Source organism: Pan troglodytes, chromosome 1, assembly GCF_028858775.2.
Source record: "Pan troglodytes isolate AG18354 chromosome 1, NHGRI_mPanTro3-v2.0_pri, whole genome shotgun sequence".
In the NCBI taxonomy this organism is placed as follows: domain Eukaryota; kingdom Metazoa; phylum Chordata; class Mammalia; order Primates; family Hominidae; genus Pan; species Pan troglodytes.
In genome coordinates, this window is record NC_072398.2 from 230,905,189 (window position 1) to 230,924,066 (window position 18,878).

The 18,878-nt window shown below is 63.5% G+C and overlaps 1 protein-coding gene across 50 annotated transcripts in view; it reads left to right on the top strand.

Annotated features, from left to right (window-relative positions):
* The window catches only part of C1H1orf159 (chromosome 1 C1orf159 homolog), a 37,685-nt gene extending 23,194 nt beyond the window's left edge, over positions 1-14,491 (top strand). For 7 of the 50 annotated variants that reach the window (XR_010147397.1, XR_010147393.1, XR_010147400.1 and 4 more), the window contains 10 exons: positions 4,059-4,171; positions 4,598-4,691; positions 5,735-5,810; positions 8,658-8,753; positions 9,061-9,126; positions 10,252-10,386; positions 11,808-11,833; positions 11,931-11,961; positions 12,228-12,399; positions 13,327-14,491. Coding sequence is in view for 36 of the 50 variants with exons in the window: in XM_024349146.3 (XP_024204914.1) it covers positions 4,620-4,691; positions 5,180-5,287; positions 5,735-5,810; positions 8,658-8,753; positions 9,061-9,126; positions 10,252-10,386; positions 11,808-11,833; positions 11,931-12,399; positions 13,327-13,421 (1,143 nt within the window). In the remaining 14 variants the exon portion in view is untranslated. 50 annotated transcript variants of the gene reach the window in all.
* The last annotated feature ends 4,387 nt before the right edge of the window (positions 14,492-18,878 follow it).

Below are 18,878 nucleotides of genomic sequence, written 5' to 3' on the forward strand. Positions count from 1 at the left end.
CAATGAAGATGTCAATGTAATTCCACATGGAAAGAAAAGTCTTTTTAGCAACTGTTTATACATAAGGAAAGAAATGACGCTTGACCTGCATTTCACCATACACAAAGGTGACTCAGAATGCAAAAGCTAAAACTTTAACACTTCTGGAAGAAAGCAGTAAATCTTAGTGACCATGAGGTCAAGGCAGAGATTTCTTAGGACATAAAAAACAAGAACCACAAAAGGAAAAATGGATGCATTCAATTTTATTAAAAATTTCATTAAAATTAAAAACATTTGCTCTTCAAAAGATGTCCATAAAAAAATGATAAGACGGGGGCCGGGCAAGGTGGCTCATGCCTGTAATCCCAGCACTTTGGGAGGCCAAGGCAGGCGGATCACAACGTCAGGAGATCGAGACCATCCTGGCCAACATGGTGCAACCCCGTCTCTACTAAAAATACAAAAAATTAGTCAGGCGTGGTGGCGGCCACCTGTAGTCCCAGCTACTCGGGAGGCTGAGGCAGGAGAATGGTGTGAACCCAGAAGGCGGGGCTTGCAGTGAGCTGAGATCACGCCACTGCACTCCAGCCTGGGCGACAGAGACTCCAACTAAAAAAAAAAAAGATGATAAGACAAACCACAGGATGGAAGAAAATATTTGCAATACATAAGTCTGATGAAGAATATGTGTTTTAGCTGAGCGTGGTGGTGACGCACACCTCTAGTCTCAGCTACTCGGGAGGCTGATGGAGGAGGATCGCGTAAGCCCTGGAGGTCAAGGCTGCAGTGAGCCACGATCCCACCACTGCACTCCAGCCTGGGCAACAGAGTGAAACCCTATGCCCCCCACCCCCGCCAAAAAAAAAGGTATATGTTGCAACTCCACCCAATTAAACAAAATGGGCAGAAGATGTGAGTAGGCACTTCAGAAAGAAGATATATAAGTGGCTAATAAACACATGGAAAGATGCCATCATTAGTCTTCAGGGAAATGCAGATTGTAACGACACAGAGATACTCCTGCACATGCACGGACACCCTGCGTGCACCCACATCGCCAGTGGGAGGGTATACAGCACAGCCACTGTGGAAGACGGCTGCAGTTCCTCAGAAAGTTAAACGTGCACCTCCCTGTGAGCCAGCCACTCTGCTCCCAAGAGAAATGAAGACAGATGTCCACATGAGGACATGTGCCAGGACCTTGGCCGCAGCTCCATCCAGTCACCAGGAACTGGGAGCAGCCCAGGCACCCACTGGCAGGTGATGGGCAAAGGCGGTGACGTTTGGCCAACACAGTGGAAAATCCTCCGGCTGTGGAAAGGAAGAAAGTGCGGATAAAACAACATGGAAGGATCTAAAGGTCAGTGTGTGCAACCCCTTTGTATAAGACCCTAGAAGATACAGCTACAGTCTGGTCAGCTCCTGGCTGCCGGGAGCCCGGGCTTGTGGGGGCCACAGCGAGTGCTGGCAGCTGTGTGGGACCGGGCACCGTCCTGGCTGTGGTGGCAGCTTCAAGGGGGTGGTCACACTCACCCGCCTGTGTACTTTACACGGATGTGGTTTATTGTATGTAAAGTACATCTCCATGAAGTTGACTAAATAGCAGATGAAAGTGTTGATTGAAATCTTGGACTTCTGGTTCCTGAATTGAAATGATGTTTTGTGACTTAATGTGGCCCTCAGGATGCCCTTTAACCAGAGAGGGAGCAGAAGGGTCTGTGATGTCTGGAGTTTTCCACTGAGCAGGGGAAGACGGTCTCTGCTAGGCAAATGCTAAAGGGACAAAAGGAAAAACTAAGACTGGATTGCACTGTGTGGTGGGGCCAGCAGCACGTCTGTGACTTCAACACGCTCCATCTTAAGACTGGATTGCACTGTGTGGTGGGGCCAGCAGCACGCCTGTGACTTCAACACGCTCCATCTTAAGACTGGATTGCACTGTGTGGTGGGGCCAGCAGCACGCCTGTGACTTCAACACGCTCCATCTTAAGACTGGATTGCACTGTGTGGTGGGGCCAGCAGCACGCCTGTGACTTCAACACGCTCCATCTTAAGACTGGATTGCACTGTGTGGTGGGGCCAGCAGCACGCCTGTGACTTCAACACGCTCCATCTTAAGACTGGATTGCACTGTGTGGTGGGGCCAGCAGCACGCCTGTGACTTCAACACGCTCCATCTTAAGACTGGATTGCACTGTGTGGTGGGGCCAGCAGCACGCCTGTGACTTCAACACGCTCCATCTTAAGACTGGATTGCACTGTGTGGTGGGGCCAGCAGCACGCCTGTGACTTCAACACGCTCCATCTTAAGACTGGATTGCACTGTGTGGTGGGGCCAGCAGCACGCCTGTGACTTCAACACGCTCCATCTTAAGACTGGATTGCACTGTGTGGTGGGGCCAGCAGCACGCCTGTGACTTCAACACGCTCCATCTTAAGACTGGATTGCACTGTGTGGTGGGGCCAGCAGCACGCCTGTGACTTCAACACGCTCCATCTTAAGACTGGATTGCACTGTGTGGTGGGGCCAGCAGCACGCCTGTGACTTCAACACGCTCCATCTTAAGACTGGATTGCACTGTGTGGTGGGGCCAGCAGCACGTCTGTGACTTCAACACGCTCCATCTTAAGACTGGATTGCACTGTGTGGTGGGGCCAGCAGCACGCCTGTGACTTCAACACGCTCCATCTTAAGACTGGATTGCACTGTGTGGTGGGGCCAGCAGCACGCCTGTGACTTCAACACGCTCCATCTTAAGACTGGATTGCACTGTGTGGTGGGGCCAGCAGCACGCCTGTGACTTCAACACGCTCCATCTTAAGACTGGATTGCACTGTGTGGTGGGGCCAGCAGCACGCCTGTGACTTCAACACGCTCCATCTTAAGACTGGATTGCACTGTGTGGTGGGGCCAGCAGCACGCCTGTGACTTCAACACGCTCCATCTTAAGACTGGATTGCACTGTGTGGTGGGGCCAGCAGCACGCCTGTGACTTCAACACGCTCCATCTTAAGACTGGATTGCACTGTGTGGTGGGGCCAGCAGCATGCCTGTGACTTCAACACGCTCCATCTGAAAGGATTTCACGTCAGAGAGGAGGAGCTGAATGAGGAGAGCATGCTTTTTGTTTTTGAGACGGAGTTCCCCTTGCACAGGCTGGAGTGCAGTCTCGGTTCACTGCAGCCTCCACCTTCTGGGCTCAGGTGATCATCCCACCTCAGCCTCCTGAGTAGCTGGGACCTCAGGCTCCCGCCACCAGGCCCGACTAATTTTAAACTTTTTGTAAAGACAGGCTGTGTTGCCCGGGTGTGTCTCCAACTCCTGAGCTCAAGCATTCCGACCACCCCCACCTTCCAGAGTCCTCCGGCAGGCTCACACCTGGGCAGCCTGGTCAGTTTGTGAGGCCATGACCTGAATCCAGCATGGAATGGGTGACAGAGTGGACCGTCCCTGTGCGGAGAGTGGAGCTGTGTCCTCCAGGGCCTCCGTCTCCCTGCTGCTCACAGCCCTTGTCCCAGGACCCCGGCCTAGGCCCATCAAGAGGAGCCCCACAGGCCTGGCTGGGCCTCAGCCCCTCTCGGGGTAACTTGCCAGGGAGGCCCCTGAGCCAGTGCAGTGATACCACTTGAAGATTTGTGCGCCTGGCAGGCGTTTCCTCCCTTAGGAAGGCAGGGCCATGGTGCCAGGTCCTGTGGCTGGAAGTGCAGGGGGGAGAGAGGGGGTTTGTGCGGGAGGACCGGTGTCCACCAAGTGCAGCCTGGGCCACTGAGCTCCGTACCTGGTCCCTGAGCAAAGGCCGGGCCGAGGGCCTGTATCCCAGCGAGGGCCTGTATCCCAGGCACTCTCACCCGCAGGAGGCCAGGAGGCCAGCTCGGGGGAAACACTCGTGGAGACAGCCCTGCCGAGGCCCCCACAGCCCAGGGACAGCCCCTCCAGGACGCCCTGCTCGACAGCCAGGGGCCAGCAAGGGTGTGGACAGAGGGCCCGGACTGGACCCAGACCCCGCACTGTAGGCCACGGCCCACCTGGGTTGCCCTCGCGTGACCACGGCCTCACCTGCTGTCTTCATCTGCAGGACTGGGCTGGGGTCTGCAGGGCTCAGCTGAGCCCATGAGCTCCCAGAGCTAACCCCTGACCACCCAGGCGGGCAAAGGGCTGATGTCGGTAGTCCCCATCCTGGAGGGGCAGGTAAGGCCCTGCCTACACCTCGCCCCACCCGTGCCTCCAAAGGCCCCAAGCCTTCACTCTTTCACCCCACCTCCATTTGGCTCCACCTTCCCTGTCATGGCCCTGCACCCCTGCCATGGCCCTGCCCCATCTCCATTTAACTCAGTCATCTGCCGCGGCCCCGCCCCACCCCATCTCCATTTGGCCCCACCCTCCCTGCCACAGCCCCGCCCACTTCCATTTGGCCCCACCCTCCCTGCCACAGCCCCGCCCACTTCATTTGGCCCCACCCTCCACCACAGCCCCACCCATCTCCATTTGGCTCTCCCTCCTTGCCTTGGCCCGCAGCCCCCCCAACATCTCTTGACCCCACTTTCATTTGGCCCCACCCACCCTGCCTCAGCCCCACTCCATCTCTTTGGCTCCGCATGCTCCTCCCTGTTGCAGGCTCTGCGCATCTGCTCCTGGCATGGCACTGCAGCACCTCGCCCTCCTGGCTGGCCTTCTCGTGGGAGTCGCCAGCAAGTCCATGGAGAACATGGTAGGTGCCCCCCTCACGTGTCCACGTGGCCTAAGCCAGAGCCTCTGTGGAGGGCGGTGGGCCCTTCCCCTAGAGGGTCTAACCCTTCCACCTTTAGGACACTGATGTCCCAGCCCCAGAGGTGCTGACCAGGTCCACTGCTGGGGTCAGAGGGGCCTGTGCCTCGCAGAGGGGAGCCCTCCGCTGCCTGCTGGGTGAGCACCTGCTCAGGAATGGCTGGGTCAGGTGGGGCCCCCACGGTGAGGCATCCTGGCCCGCAATGGGAGCAGCTCTGCCAGCGGTGACAGCACAGCATGCCGCGCATTGCTATCGGGGAGTGTAGCTGCAGCGGCTCCAGACTCCCAGGCGGAGCGGGTGGAGGGTGGGGACCCCTCACTAGCCTGGCTGGGGCGTTTGAGGGACCAGACCTGGGCCCCTCCCTGGCGGTGTGGATTCTATCCCGCACTCCGCAGTCACCCCTGGACGCCCTCACCGTTCACTGCATTCAGGTCACGAGAAACAGCACAGCTGTGATCAACACACAAGCTGAGGGCACCCTGAGCCCCCCAGGCCTGTCCAGTCTGCCTGTGGTCAGGGAATGGGCCCTCACACACACCGTAAGTGCCAGCACCCAGCGCACCTGTGCAGTACCTGGGCACCTGGGCGTGAATTCGTCCCCTGAAATGCCAGCCAGGCCTGGGCACTTCCTCTGTGGGGTCAAGCGGAAACCCCTGATGGAGAGCCTCCGGAGACTTGCAGAGAATGTCGGTGGCGCTGCCATGGCCTGCGGGTGCTGCCTCCTGGGGGTGGTTTACTCTTCCAGGCCCAGCTTTTCCTTGGAGACCGCCCACCCAGGGTCCCACAGGGATGTGCACTGTGGCTGTGAGGCCCCTCCTTGCTCCCAGGCCCACAGGGGACAGAGGGCCACCCGATGCTGACTCCAGAAGAGGCCGGAGCTGCGGGCATTGAGATCTGCTCCCATGGCACCCCTCAGCCGCTGCTGCTCTGGGCGTGAGCCTGCCTGGCAGGCGCGTCCTGGAGTTTCACTGCCGTGTCCCCTCCAGGCCCAGCTGCCCGAGTGCTGTGTGGATGTGGTGGGCGTCAACGCCAGCTGCCCAGGCGCAAGTCTGTGTGGTCCAGGTAAGCCGCTTTGTCCCAAGCAGATTCCAGACCGGCCCCTGAGCCACTGGTGTGTGTGTGCCCAGGGCCCTCCCCTCGGTGACAAGGACAGTGCTCATCTGTGCTGCGGGACCGGGGGAGTGGATGGGGCAGTGAGGGCTGCGGAGCTTGGGGAAGGACATCTGAGCCTCCTTTCTGGCGGGCGGCCTTGAGCGGCAGCCTCATGAGAAGACTGGCCCAGCAGAGGGCTGGGAGCAGAGGCAGGAGCTGAGATCAGAAAGGTGCCTGGAGAAGGGTCTGGGGGAGTGGCCCATGAGCTCAGCCATTCTCACGGGGCTGTCCTGGCTCCAGGGGCCTCTGGCAAAGCCCAAGACATTTTTGCCTGTCCGTGCTCGGGCAGAGGTGCTGCTGGCCCCTGGTGCGTGGAGTGGAATGCCAATCAACAGGACGCCGCGAGGATGCCGGCCTGTGTCAGCGTGCCACGGGCAGGCCCTGTTCATCAGAGGTTCTGGGAGGCTGCGGAAGGGACTGTCTGGGGGCAGCTGGATGTCAGGAGGTTGAGGCTGGTGGGGGCAGCCAGTGGGAGCAGCCAGGGGAGGGGAGGACAGAGTGAGAAGGTGCAAGGGCCACTCCTTGGCGGCCCTTGGCGGACTTGGGGCTGAGATGCCCCAGCTGTACCTCCAAGGGCCTTGGCACTCCCATCCTGGGGGTCCAGCCCTCCCATGATGGAAGAACCCAGAAGGGCTGCTCCTGGGGACTCAGGGGCCTCGTGAGGAGGGCGTGGTCAAGACGGCGGCTGTGGCAGCCAGTGAGGCTGGGCGTGGGGGTCCGAGGCTGGGCGTGGGGGTTGGGGAGGCCACAGGAAGGCAGTGATGACATCTGAGGCACAAGCAGGGTAGGAGGAGGAGGGCACCGCTCTGAGGGAGAACAGAGGGGCTGGGAGGAAGCTGAGCACCTTGGGGTCCTCATCCTCTGATGCTGAAGCCCTGGTGGCTGGGTGAGAACCACTCCCCTGGCACCCCATGGCAGCAAGAGTGCTGGGGCCGTGGCGTCTCCTGTGAGGGACTGTGTACCCCAGGTACTGTGTGGGTGCAGGCAGCTGTGCAGCAGTCACGGTGCCCACAGAGGGGCCAGGCCAGCGGGTCGTGAAGTCCAAGGGCCGAGGTGGCCCCATGCACAGGCGCAGGGTGGGGACCGTCTGGCGCGCGTGGGGAGGGGCCGGGCCTGCGGTGTTGGATACGCTACCCCCTGCGTGCGGCCCCAAGCCAGGTCACGTCTCCGCTCGGGGAGGTAGCGGGCACTTCTGGGGACAGTGCTGCACTGGTGTTTGGCTCCCTGCCGTGGACTCCGTTCTTTGGCCTCCGGGGCAGAGACTCTCAGACAGAGCGAGCCTCGCTGAAGTCGCCCGAGCCCTGTGCCAGGAGATGCCAGGAGACAGAGGCTGCCCCCAGTGCTGGGAGAGCGCAGCTCCACCCTGGTAGGACTGAGCGGGTGGACTTCCATTCTTCCAAGAGGTGTGTCTGCAGAGTGACCCCTGTCACAACCGTGCCGGGGTCTCAGGCCCACTCTCCACCGCGGGGTCCCCGTGTCGCCGCGGCCCGTTTATATTCAGATCAGTCTGTGAGGAAGGGTCGAGGTGTGTGGTCCACCCGTGGCCCGCACCAGCGTCCGCACCGCAGTCGGCATCAAGAGTGTGTCTGCTCAGCTCTGGGCTGAGTGTTGGAGATATTTAGAAAGTCAAGGAGTCAAAGTCAATTCCTGTCCTTAAAGGCGCCCTGGCCGGTGGGCGGAAATGAGGCTTCAGGCGCAGCATCGGCTTCGGGGTCGGGGGAATGAGGCTTCAGGCGCAGCATCGGCCTGGCGGGGGGATGAGGCTTCAGGCGCAGCATCGGCTTCGGGGTCGGGGGAATGAGGCTTCAGGCGCAGCGTCGGCCTGGCGGGGGGATGAGGCTTGGTTCTGCAGGATCCCCCGAGAGAGACCCGGGGGAGGGTGCCAGGGTGTGGAGGTGACAGATGGACCAAGGGTCGGGATCAGCTTGGGGCAGGAGGCTGTGCTGCTGGCGGGTGGGCCTATCCTGCTTGGGCGGCATGAGGGAACACGAGGTGCGAGGCAGCCGCTCCAGGCACTGCAGATGGGGGTCTTGGGGGAGGCGTGGGGGGTCCTGGGGGAGGCCATGGGGTGGTCCCGGGGAGGCGTGGGAGGGTCCCAGGGAGGCGTGGGGAGGTCCCGGGGAGGCGTGGGGGGCCCTGGGGGAGGCGTGGGGGGCCCTGGGGGAGGCATGCGGGGGTCCTGTGGGAGGCCGTGGGGGGGTCTTGGGGGAGGCCTGGGGCAGGCGTTGCAGTGGGGGTTCTTGGGGAGTCTGTGGGGTGAGGGCTGGGTGGTGGAAGCCGGGCCCAGCCTCCAGTCCTGCAGAGCACGAGCCCCCCCAACAGGCCTGTTCATTCTGGATGCTGCCGCCTACCACTCTCTGAAGTACGCAGTGTGGAGTACTCAGGGTCGGGGTGCTCAGGGCTGGGGTGCTCGGCGTGGAGTGCGGCCTGGAGTACTCGGGGCTGGGGTGCTCGGCGTGGAGAGTGCAGCGTGGAGTACTTGGGGTCGGAGTACTCAGGGTCAGGGTGCGCAGTGTGGAGTACTCAGCGTGGGGTGCTCAGGGCCGGGGTGCGCGGCGTGGAGAGTGCAGCGTGGGGTGCTCAGGGCCCCGCCATGCTCCCTGGGGGTGTCCTTGTCTGCCGCCCACCTACCCTCCAGAGCACGTTAGTATCTGGAATGAAAGTTATCTCACCAACTCAAATAGAGAATCATTCCCAGGAGACCCAGCTGGTGTGGATTTTGCTTTGGCTGACATGCCCGTCCTCTGCCCCACGCAGGCTGTTACAGGCGCTGGAACGCGGACGGGAGCGCCAGCTGCGTCCGCTGTGGGAACGGAACCCTCCCAGCCTACAACGGCTCCGAGTGTAGAAGCTGTAGGTCTGCCCGGCTCCCCCCGGCTCCCCCCGGCTCCCTTCTCACAGCTCCAGCTGTGGGAGACACTGTGGGAGTTGCTGTCTGTGTCCCCACCTTGCCCCAGAGCCACTGTCCACTGGGGAACAGCCCCGGGAGCCCCCTCCTCCCAAGTCTGCTGGGCCATTCGGGACAGCTCTGTGGTGAGGGCTGCTCCACCCCCTCAGCCCCTCGCTTTCATATTTCCGGCCTGAGATCCCTTCAGGGTGCATGTGGGTGTCCCCGTGGGCTCCGTGCACACAGGCTTCCCACAGTTCTGCTCTCCCACAGTTGCTGGCCGGGGTGCGCCATTCCCCATGAATAGAAGCTCAGGGACCCCCGGGCGGCCACATCCTGGTAAGTCTCAGCAGGCCACAGCCACCTCTGCCGGTGTCCTGGGGGCTGGGGGCCGTCGGAGCCAGTGCAGACCCTGACCCTTGACGCAGCCACAGCAGGCTCAGGGTCTGCAAAACAGCCAGAGGGGAGTGTGGCAGCCCCTGCAGCTTGGGGTCAGCTGGTGTGGGTGGGGGATGTGGGGCGTCATGGGGGGGCTCTGCCACATCTCTAAAGGGCCGTAGTTAGGGGAGGCCCTGATGGCCACACCGCACTCTCTCAGGGTCACACAGCTCACAGCCACACGCTCTCAGGTTCACATTCATGGCTCACGGCCACACCGCATGCTCTTAGGTTCACACTTAAGGCTCACACTCACGGCTCACGCTCACACCACACACTCTCAGGTTCACGCTCACGGCCACACTGCACACTCTCAGGTTCACACTCACGGCCCTGAGCTGGCCTGGGTCCATTGCTGACCTGAGTGGCAGTGTTTTAGGGTAGGGTTGGCCTGGATGGGCTCCTGGCCTCCTGTGGCTCTGTGCTGGGGCAGGAAGGAGCGAGGCCCCCAAGCCTGGCAAACACGCCTGTGTCTCAGGGTTGGGGAGTCTCCTCCCCAGCATCTCAGAGCACACCCAGCAGCCATTGCCAACTGTCCCGAGCCCCAGGCCAGCAGCCCTGGCCTGTCCTGGCCCAGGCAGGTGGAGGTGAGTGGGGTGCAGGAGCACCTGCTGCCAGCTTGAGGCTCTGCCCTGTGTGGGGGCCCCAGGGCCTGTGCTGAGCCCGGAGGAAGGAACAAGGCTGAGAACCCCCTGGCTTTCAGGGGCAACTGGAATCGGAGAGGCGTTTCTGCAGAGCCCGGCCAGGGTCAGCCCCTGTAACGCTCCCAACATCTGAGCTCCTGAGAGAAGCTGAGGCCGGGGCAGGTGGTAACTTTCCCAGACCCCGCGGCCAGATGCCCAGGCATGGCTGAGCCTGCAGGGATGACCAGGCCCATGTGCAGAGCCCTCGGCACCCACAGCCGGTCCCGTGAGGCTCAGGCATGTTCAGAGAGCAGCGCATCTGCCGTGTGCAGGGGGCACCGGGGGCCAGGCGAGGAGCCAGGGCCACCGTCCTGCCCGTCCGCTCAGCGGTGTCTGTTTGCAGGGGCTCTGCGCGTGGCCGCCTCCCTCTTCCTGGGCACGTTCTTCATCAGCTCCGGCCTCATCCTCTCCGTAGCTGGGTTCTTCTACCTCAAGCGCTCCAATAAACTCCCCAGGGTCTGCTACAGAAGAAACAAAGGTATCTCCCGGACCAGCACCTGCCCCACGGGAGGGCACAGGGCAGGCGGCATCCAGCCATGGAGATGGGCCTGAGACTGGAGTGTCCCAGGCCAGAGCAGGCTGGCAGAGGCCAGGAGGGAGCAGGGCCTGTCCTGTGGCTTTTGGGTCCCGGTGTGAGAAGGCCCGTCACTTCCCAGAAACAGCCGTGTGTGGATTTGAAGGGTCGAAGCACCAAGGGGCCTTCCTCGGGGCCCAGAACCTCTGCTGGAGCCCTCTTCCGGCAGAGGCGTCTCCCCGGGGCCCTCAGGGCATCACGAGGGGTGAGTGGAGCGGGGCCGGGTGGCTCTCAGCAGCTTGGACTTGCCTGGGCTCCTCCAGCAGCCATGGTCCCCCCTCCCCTCTCCTGGGGTCAGGGCTGGCCAGGCTGGTGCAGGGCCCACACCCCAGCCTACGCCACGCCATACACACGGTCACCCCGGGCCTGGGCACTGACCCCTTCCCACTGGAGAGACGGCCTTGTGACTGTGGTGCCTTCAGGTGGGGGCGGGTTCTGAGCAGGGTCCGTGGTGCCTGCCCTCGTTGTCCAGGGCCGGCCCCCGCAGGGTCCCTGCCAGGCAGATGGTCCAGCCAGCAGTTCGGACCCCGAGGTGAGCACTTGGCCAGACTGTGATAGCCGAGCTGGGGCCTCCTCCCAGGTCTCTGGGCAGCCCCACCTGGCTGCTGTGAGACCCCTGTCCATCCCCCTCAACGTCTCTCGGGGTCTCAGGGCCCAGCCTCCAGTCGGGAGCCCGCTGCCAGGGTCTGCTGCACAGCCAGGCACCGAGAGGCCCCGGCCTGCTCAGCATCTCTGCCTATGGGCACCCTTGGAGCAGGGCAGGGCTCAGGGCTTGGTCAGCCCTGGTGGCCACGGGACGAGAAGCCAGGTTGGCCACGATGCCACGGCACCCCCATCGCGGGGGCACCATGGAGGCAGAAGCCCACGGCCGTGGGGCTCAAAGCCACCTCGTGCCTGAGGCTCCTCCCGGGAGGGTGGGAGGGCAGCTCCCCTGGGACCCTGGAGCCTGGGGAGACGCTTCTCATGAGGGGGGCTTGTCCCCTCTGCTGAGGCGAGAAGGTGGGTCCAGGGAGCGGGGACTCACCTGGGGTGCTAGGGAGGCCCCCGCACCTGTGAGTGCCCCGGAGGAATGTGGCAGGACCGAGGGCCAGGCTGATGCACTGCAGGGAGAGGTGGGGGGAGACCCTGCAGCCCCGGGGCCTCTGCTGCTCCGAGGACGCTGCACTGGGCTGAGGCTGAGGCAGCTCCTCGCTCTGCTGTCCCGGACACTGCACTGGGCTGAGGTTGAGGCAGCTCCTCGCCCTGTTGTCCCGTGGACGCCGCACCGGGCTGAGGCTGAGGCAGCTCCTGGGCTCCAGGGTGACTCTCCGCTTTCTCCCCCACAGCTCCGGCCCTGCAGCCTGGCGAAGCCGTAAGTAACCCGCGTCATCCGGGCTGAGCGTCCCTGGCCGCGTGTGCCTGTGCCGGGCCATCCCGAGTCCTCACTCTGCCTTTCTCTCCTTTTCAAGGCTGCAATGATCCCCCCGCCACAGTCCTCAGGTAACAGCAGCTGTCGCATCCCCCTGTGGGGTTTCCCATCTCTGGGCCAGTCCCAGGGTGCTCTGTGGGTTTGTCCCCAAACGGGTTTGCCTGGCTCTGGATCTCGGCCACCCCTGCCCGGGTCCCCAGGAGACCCACCCACAAGGCAGGGCCAGGGCCGGATTTGGCCGGCGCCCCCTGCTCTGGATCTCAGCTGGATTTGGCCGGCGCCCCCTGCCCGCCCCCCTTTAATCCCCGTGACTTCCATGCTCTTTCCTGTTCCCGAGACGTGGGGTCTGCAGGAAAGGAGGACCCACCACGACAGGGCAGACCCCCAATACCTGCTCCTCCTTGAAGTCCAGCTCCACCCGAGGACAGACGCAGCCGGCCTCCGCCAGGCCCTCCTGAGCAGCCATCGCTTCAGTGGTGCTGGGTCAGGCGGACCCAAGAGTCAGCCCGGTTAGGACCCATTTTATGTGCGGGGCCACAGACACAGGCTGAGTGACCGGCGCACAGCCACACAGCTCCAAGGCCATGAGCAGGGCTCACCCGGCCTCCGTCCCCCTGTGCAGAGGTCTCTCATGGGGGCAGGTGACCGTGCCTTTAGGGGACAGACAGTTCTCCATCAAGGCTGGACCTGCCCCGTCCCTAAAGCAGCCCTGTCTGCAAGTGTCCAGCAGACCCCACGGTGCCTGAGTGCCCCGGGGCTGCCAGCTTCAACAGCAGACCTTTAATCTGACTATCCTAGAGTTCAGAAGTCCAAAACCAAGGGGCAAACAAGGCCACACGCTTCCCGAGGCTCTGGGGAGGACGCTGTCTGCCTTCCCAGCCCCTGCCGGCTCAGGCATCTGTGGCTGCGTTGCCCGTCTCTGACCCCTGGTCCCACGGCGTCTCCCCCACCTCTGCGTCTTCTCTCTCTGCCTCTCTCTCAGGTGGGCCCTGGCCGTTGTTTCAGGGCCTGCCCGGGGAACCCTGGGCGATCACACCTGAGACCCTGACGTAACCCCCTGCAAAGCCCCTTCTTCTAAATAAGGTCACATTTGAGGTCTCGGGGCTGCGGCCTGCTTGTGGCCCCCTGAGGTGCATGATGCTCTGGGACCCACATCTCTGTCTTCGGGGATCGCCTGGCCCTTGTCCAGGCCCCGGGGCCCAGGGTGTAAATGAGAGGACACAGCCGGGCAGGAGGAAGCCGTCCCTTTCCCGAGCCGGAGCTCTGAGGGCGCCTTAGGGGCAGGGGGCATCTGGGTTCCCACCTGGTCAGAGTAAACAGCCCCGGGCGCCTGTGCCATATGCCCGCTCCCGAGAGCCTCCGGTGAGGGCTGAGGCCTGCACTGTCCCTGCTGTCCAGGTCCCACTCTGACCTCGCCTGTCTCTGACCCGTTTCAGTACGGAAGCCGCGCTATGTCAGGCGGGAGCGGCCCCTGGACAGGGCCACGGATCCCGCTGCCTTCCCGGGGGAGGCCCGTATCAGCAATGTCTGACCTGGAGGCCGAGACCACGCCACGCACTTGGCAGGGACCCGGAGGCCGACACCTTGGCGGGAACCAGCACAAAGTGTTGGCATCGCCTGGCGCCCAGGACAGTCCTGGGCACAGCCTCGGCTCTGAGTCCCTCCGCCTCCCAGTGACGGATGCCAAAGGGTCCCGGGCCGCCTGAGGCTCCTTCCCACCACAGCCATCTCGTTTATCGGACCAGGAGCAGGCATCCGTGAGACCTCAGAGCTTCAGATCGAGGCCTTGGGGGGTCCGGGCCCCCCCCCAAGGAAACACGGTGAGGCCCCAGCGCCTGCAGCCAAAGCTGGCACGATCTATGGGGCAGGTGCCGCTCTGCCTAGAAAAGCCAGGGGCTCTGCTGCCGTGCCCTCCAGAGCCCACGGCGGGCAGGACTCCTCCAGCACCACCGCACCCAGTGGCCCGAGACCCCTCTGAGAACAGTGAGGCTGGTCCTCGTGCCGTTCCAGCCGGTGCCCGGCCAGTGGGGAGGACGCAGCCTAGGAACCAGCTGCCTGAGACCAGGGTGCCTCTGGGCTGTCCTCCCGCGTGGCGGAGACCCCAAGCACGCAGCCACCCATTTCCGGAGCTGCAGGATAGAGCTTCCTCTTGATCTCTGTTTTTAAGCAGAAATTCATTGTGCAGAAAAGTCCACCAGAGCTCTGCGGCCCCGCTCGGATCCGCTGGACCCCCATGTCTGGCTGATCCCTGCCCACGTGGGGCAGGCCCACATCTAACCCCCACAAGTCACTGCCTCACTGCACCTGCCAAGGCTGCCCTGGCGCTGAGTCCTGGGGTCCCTCCCGGAGTTCCTGGGAGAAAGGCGCCGTCGTGGCCGCCTCCCGCACGCCAGGCCCGGGCTCCACCGTGGGTCTCAGACGCCCTGTGGCACCGGCACTGTCTGCTTTAGCATGGGACCCCCATCTGAGGGGTGGCCTGGCCTTCGGGGTCCCCACGCTCCTTTGCGAAGTCCACTGTGGGTGCCATCATGGTCTCCGGGACCTGGGCCAGCGGGAACGTGGGGGCACTGGGTGTGCTGATATAAAGTCGGCATTACTCAAGCTGCGTTCCGAGCTGCTCTCTCCCGTAGGATCCTCTGTTCTCTAAGTGCAGGTCGGGGAGCAAAGCCCCCGCCAGGCTGGCCCCACGCACTCCGCCACCGTGTGCTGGGGGCAAGGAGGTGGGACGGGGGTGGAGGAGAGTCCAGGTTGGGGCTGCCTGGTTGGGACCCCCGCCCCCCCTGCACATTTTCTGCCACAGGCCCATTCCCCAGATGCAACCTGTGCAGGTGGGACCTGCGGTCCCCGACCCCCCAGCTTGGACTGAGGTGGGACAGAGCGTGGGTGTGCGTTTCCATCGGCCAGCCGGGCTGTGTGGGGGCTGCAGACACGGGCCCCGGGAGGGTTGCCATGGCCATCTGGGGGGCAGCAGTGTGGGGGTGTTTGCTGACAGTGATGGGCCTGGCCAGAGAGGGCTGAGCTGGGGCAGGACAGGCCTTGAGGGCAGAGGGCCCGGGCGCCAGGATGCCAGAGCGCTGGCCCTGCTCTCGTAACCGTGCCCTCCACCCAGGCAGAAACGTCCACTGCCTGGAGGGTCGTGTCCTTAGACACCTGCGTCCCTGTCCCTAAAAACCCCCAGCCTGAGGTTTGCAGCCAGGGAGTATCTGGGGGAGCATTGGCTCTGCCCTGGGCCCTGGCCCAAGAAGTGTCCTGGGGCTGGGAGGGTCACCTGGTCCTGGGGAGAAAGGGAGGGACTGGACAGCCCAAGGCCACTCTGAGCCCGGTACCCACCGCCCCACCTGATGCCCTGGGCCACGCCCCTGTGACGCGGGAGCCCCCAGACTCCTCCTGTGGGGAAGGAGACAGGGACCGAGATGGGGGCGGAGGGAAGGAGACAGGGACCGAGGTGGGGGCGGAGGGAAGGAGACAGGGACCGAGGTGGGGGCGGAGGGAAGGAGACAGGGACCGAGGTGGGGGCGGAGGGAAGGAGACAGGGACCGAGGTGGGGGCGGAGGGAAGGAGACAGGGACCGAGGTGGGGGCGGAGGGAAGGAGACAGGGACCGAGGTGGGGGCGGAGGGAAGGAGACAGGGACCGAGGTGGGGGCGGAGGGAAGGAGACAGGGACCGAGGTGGGGGCGGAGGGAAGGAGACAGGGACCGAGGTGGGGGCGGAGGGAAGGAGACAGGGACCGAGGTGGGGGCGGAGGGAAGGAGACAGGGACCGAGGTGGGGGCGGAGGGAAGGAGACAGGGACCGAGGTGGGGGGCGGAGGGAAGGAGACAGGGACCGAGATGGGGGGCGGAGGGAAGGAGACAGGGACCGAGATGGGGGGTGGAGGGAAGGAGACAGGGACCAAGGTGGGGGCGGAGGGAAGGAGACAGGGACCGAGGTGGGGGGCGGAGGGAAGGAGACAGGGACCGAGATGGGGGTGGAGGGAAGGAGTCCACATCCCCCTGGAAACTCCACTCGTGCATTTGCACCAGGCTGGGCGTCTGGTTTGGAGGATAAAATCGGAAACAGGCACGAACAGCAGGTCCAGCCAGGCAGGGTCTGGAGGCCAGGCCAGACACAGACAGGCACCTCCCAGCCCACCCTCTGAGCAGCCCCCCAGGCCCCATCTCTCAATTCTGGGTCCCCTCCTTCTCCTCCCACCCAGTGGCCCAAACCAAAAACCCAGGGTCATCCTGACACCTCCACATATCCCCCTCAGCTGGCTCCCCACGTCCCCCACCCGCGCACTCGCGATTGGCCCTTGGGCAGCACGTGGTCAGCCAGGACCTGTGGCAGCGAGGGGCACGCCCTCCTCACTGGGCACAGGAGGGACGCACTGAGCTGGGCCTAGGGGCGGCCCCAGCACGTCAGGGGCAAAGCTAGACCCAAGTGCACGTCCCGAGCCCTGCTCCCCCACACCGGCCTCCCCTCTGCACATCTGGGCCCTTGGGAAAGAATTCCAGTCCCACGACCAACAGAGCCGCTGCATTTGAGGCAATGGCCCAGCACGGGGCGGGGCGGGGTGGGGCGAGGCCGGGGGCCCCACAGCAGCCTGGAAGGCCCCTCCCCGCACCGGCCGCACCACGTCCCCAGGCCTGGCAGTGCCAGGTGTGACCCGTAACCGAGGCCTGGAGGGGAAGGAGTCCCTGAGAGGGCGTGAGGAGACCGAAAGTGAAGGAGGTGAGGGGTCAGGTGCTCACACCAGCATCCACGTCTCAAGCGTGGGCGCGTGTGCTCACACACGCCCACACGCTCACCAGCCCAGCCTCCCGCCCACTGGCTGCGACGGAGGGGACCAGGCGGGCCCACCCCCTGCCCTGGAATCTGCCAGCCAAGCTGCTCCGAGCCTCCCGAGAGCCCTGAGAGACCGTCTGAGCTGAGGGAAGGGGAGCTGCTGGCTCCTCTCCTGCACAGGGAGGCCTGGCCTGGCGCCGAGACCACACATTCCTCCGGCCTTTCCTCACCTTTGCCTCCGGCACGAGTGTCAGCCGGGAGCCCAGAGTGACCTCAGTGCCGGGATATTCCCAGGAGCTGTCGGGAGGACATTCCCAGAGCCGCAGGGGCCAGGGCGCTTCCTGGAGGCGGCATGTGACCTGAGTCACGGTCCTCAGGAAGCAGGAGCCTCTGACGAGCGCTTTCAGGGCCTCACAGCGGCTCCTGGCACGGAGTCCCCGTAGCCCCAGCCTCCCCCCACGGAGTCCCCGTAGCCTCAGCCCCCCCCACGGAGTCCCCATAGCCCCAGCCACCCCGCACGGAGCCCCTCACAGAGCTCCCACCCCTCCCCAGCTCTTGAGTCCCCAGCCCTCCCTGTCTGAACGCCCAGCCCCAGCCCTCGCCCCGCTCTCTGAGCATCCACCCCTCCCTGTCTGAGCACCCAAGTCCACTCTCTGAACCCCCCCAACCCCCGACTGAGAGTCCTCATGGAACTGGCAGGGGTCCCCCCAACCCCCGACTGAGAGTCCTCATGGAACTGGCAGGGGTCCGGCCCTTCCTGAGCCCAAGTCCCTGTCTTCCTCCACGGGGTGTTGCCCCCCAGCCTCTGCAGTCCTGGTTCCCACTTCCCAGCATCCCTTGGGCTCCAGGATGCCCATGGCAGCCCTGGGGGAGCCTCTGGGTCCCCACTGAGGGGTCGGCGGGCACCTGCATGGGAGTTGCCTGAGGGCAGTCTGTGGGGTGGCCCGGCCAGCTCTCCCACTAGGGTGGGTCCCTCACTCCCAGCCCCACCCAGTGTGACACCCCCCCAGGCTGGGATGTGGAGTCCCAGCTCAGGTCCGGCCCAGGCCTCATGGCGGGGATGGGGCTGTGGCAGCCGGGTCGGACCTGCCCTTGCATGAGGTCCACTGGGCTGGGAGAGAGACGCCTCAGTGAGGTGGGGAGCTGGCAGCTGGACAGCCTGGGGGTGCAGCTCTACACCAGGCCCTCGGGCCCACAGCGGGGTGTGTGGGGGACGGGGCAGCCCATGCCACTGGCTGCTCCTCTGAGACCTACACAACCTCCATCCCAGCCCTGCCAGCCTCAGCCCCCAGACTCTCAACCAGCTCCAGCCCTGGTCTTTGCACAGACCAGTCCTGTAGTCTGGCATGTGGACATGGCATGTGTGTGTGTGTGGACACAGGGCACGTGTGTGAGAGCATGTGGATGTGGCATGTGTGTGGACACGGCATGTGTGTGTGTGGACACGGCATGTGTGTGTGTGGACACGGCATGTGTGTGGACACGGCATGTGTGTGTGTGGACATGGCATGTGTGAGTGTGGACACGGCATGTGTGTGTGTGTACACGGCATGTGTGTGGACACGGCATGTGTGTGTGTGGACATGGCATGTGTGAATGTGGACACGGCATGTGTGTGGACACGGCATGTGAGTGTGGACACGGCATGTGTGTGTGGACACGGCGTGTGTGTGTGTGTGGACACGGCGTGTGCATGTGTGGACACGGCGTGAGTGTGGACACGGCGTGAGAGTGTGGACACGGCATGTGTGAGTGTGGACATGGCATGTGTGGACACGGCATGTGTGTGTGTGGACACGGCATGTGAGTGTGGACACGGCATGTGAGTGTGGACATGGCATGTGAGCGTGGACACGGCTTGTGTGTGTGTGGACACGGCGTGTGTGTGTGTGGACACGGCATGTGTGTGTGTGGACATGGCATGTGTGTGGACATGGAATGTGTGTGGACACGGCATGTGAGTGTGGACATGGCATGTGTGTGAGTGTGGACACGGCATGTGTGGACACGGCTGTGTGTGGACACGGCGTGTGAGTGTGGACACGGCATGTGTGTGTGTGGACACGGCATGTGTGTGTGTGGACACGGCATGTGAGTGTGGACACGGCATGTGTGTGTGGACACGGCATGTGTGTGGACACGGCGTGTGTGTGTGTGGACACGGCGTGTGTGTGTGTGGACACGGCGTGTGTGTGTGGACACGGCATGTGTGTGGACACGGCAT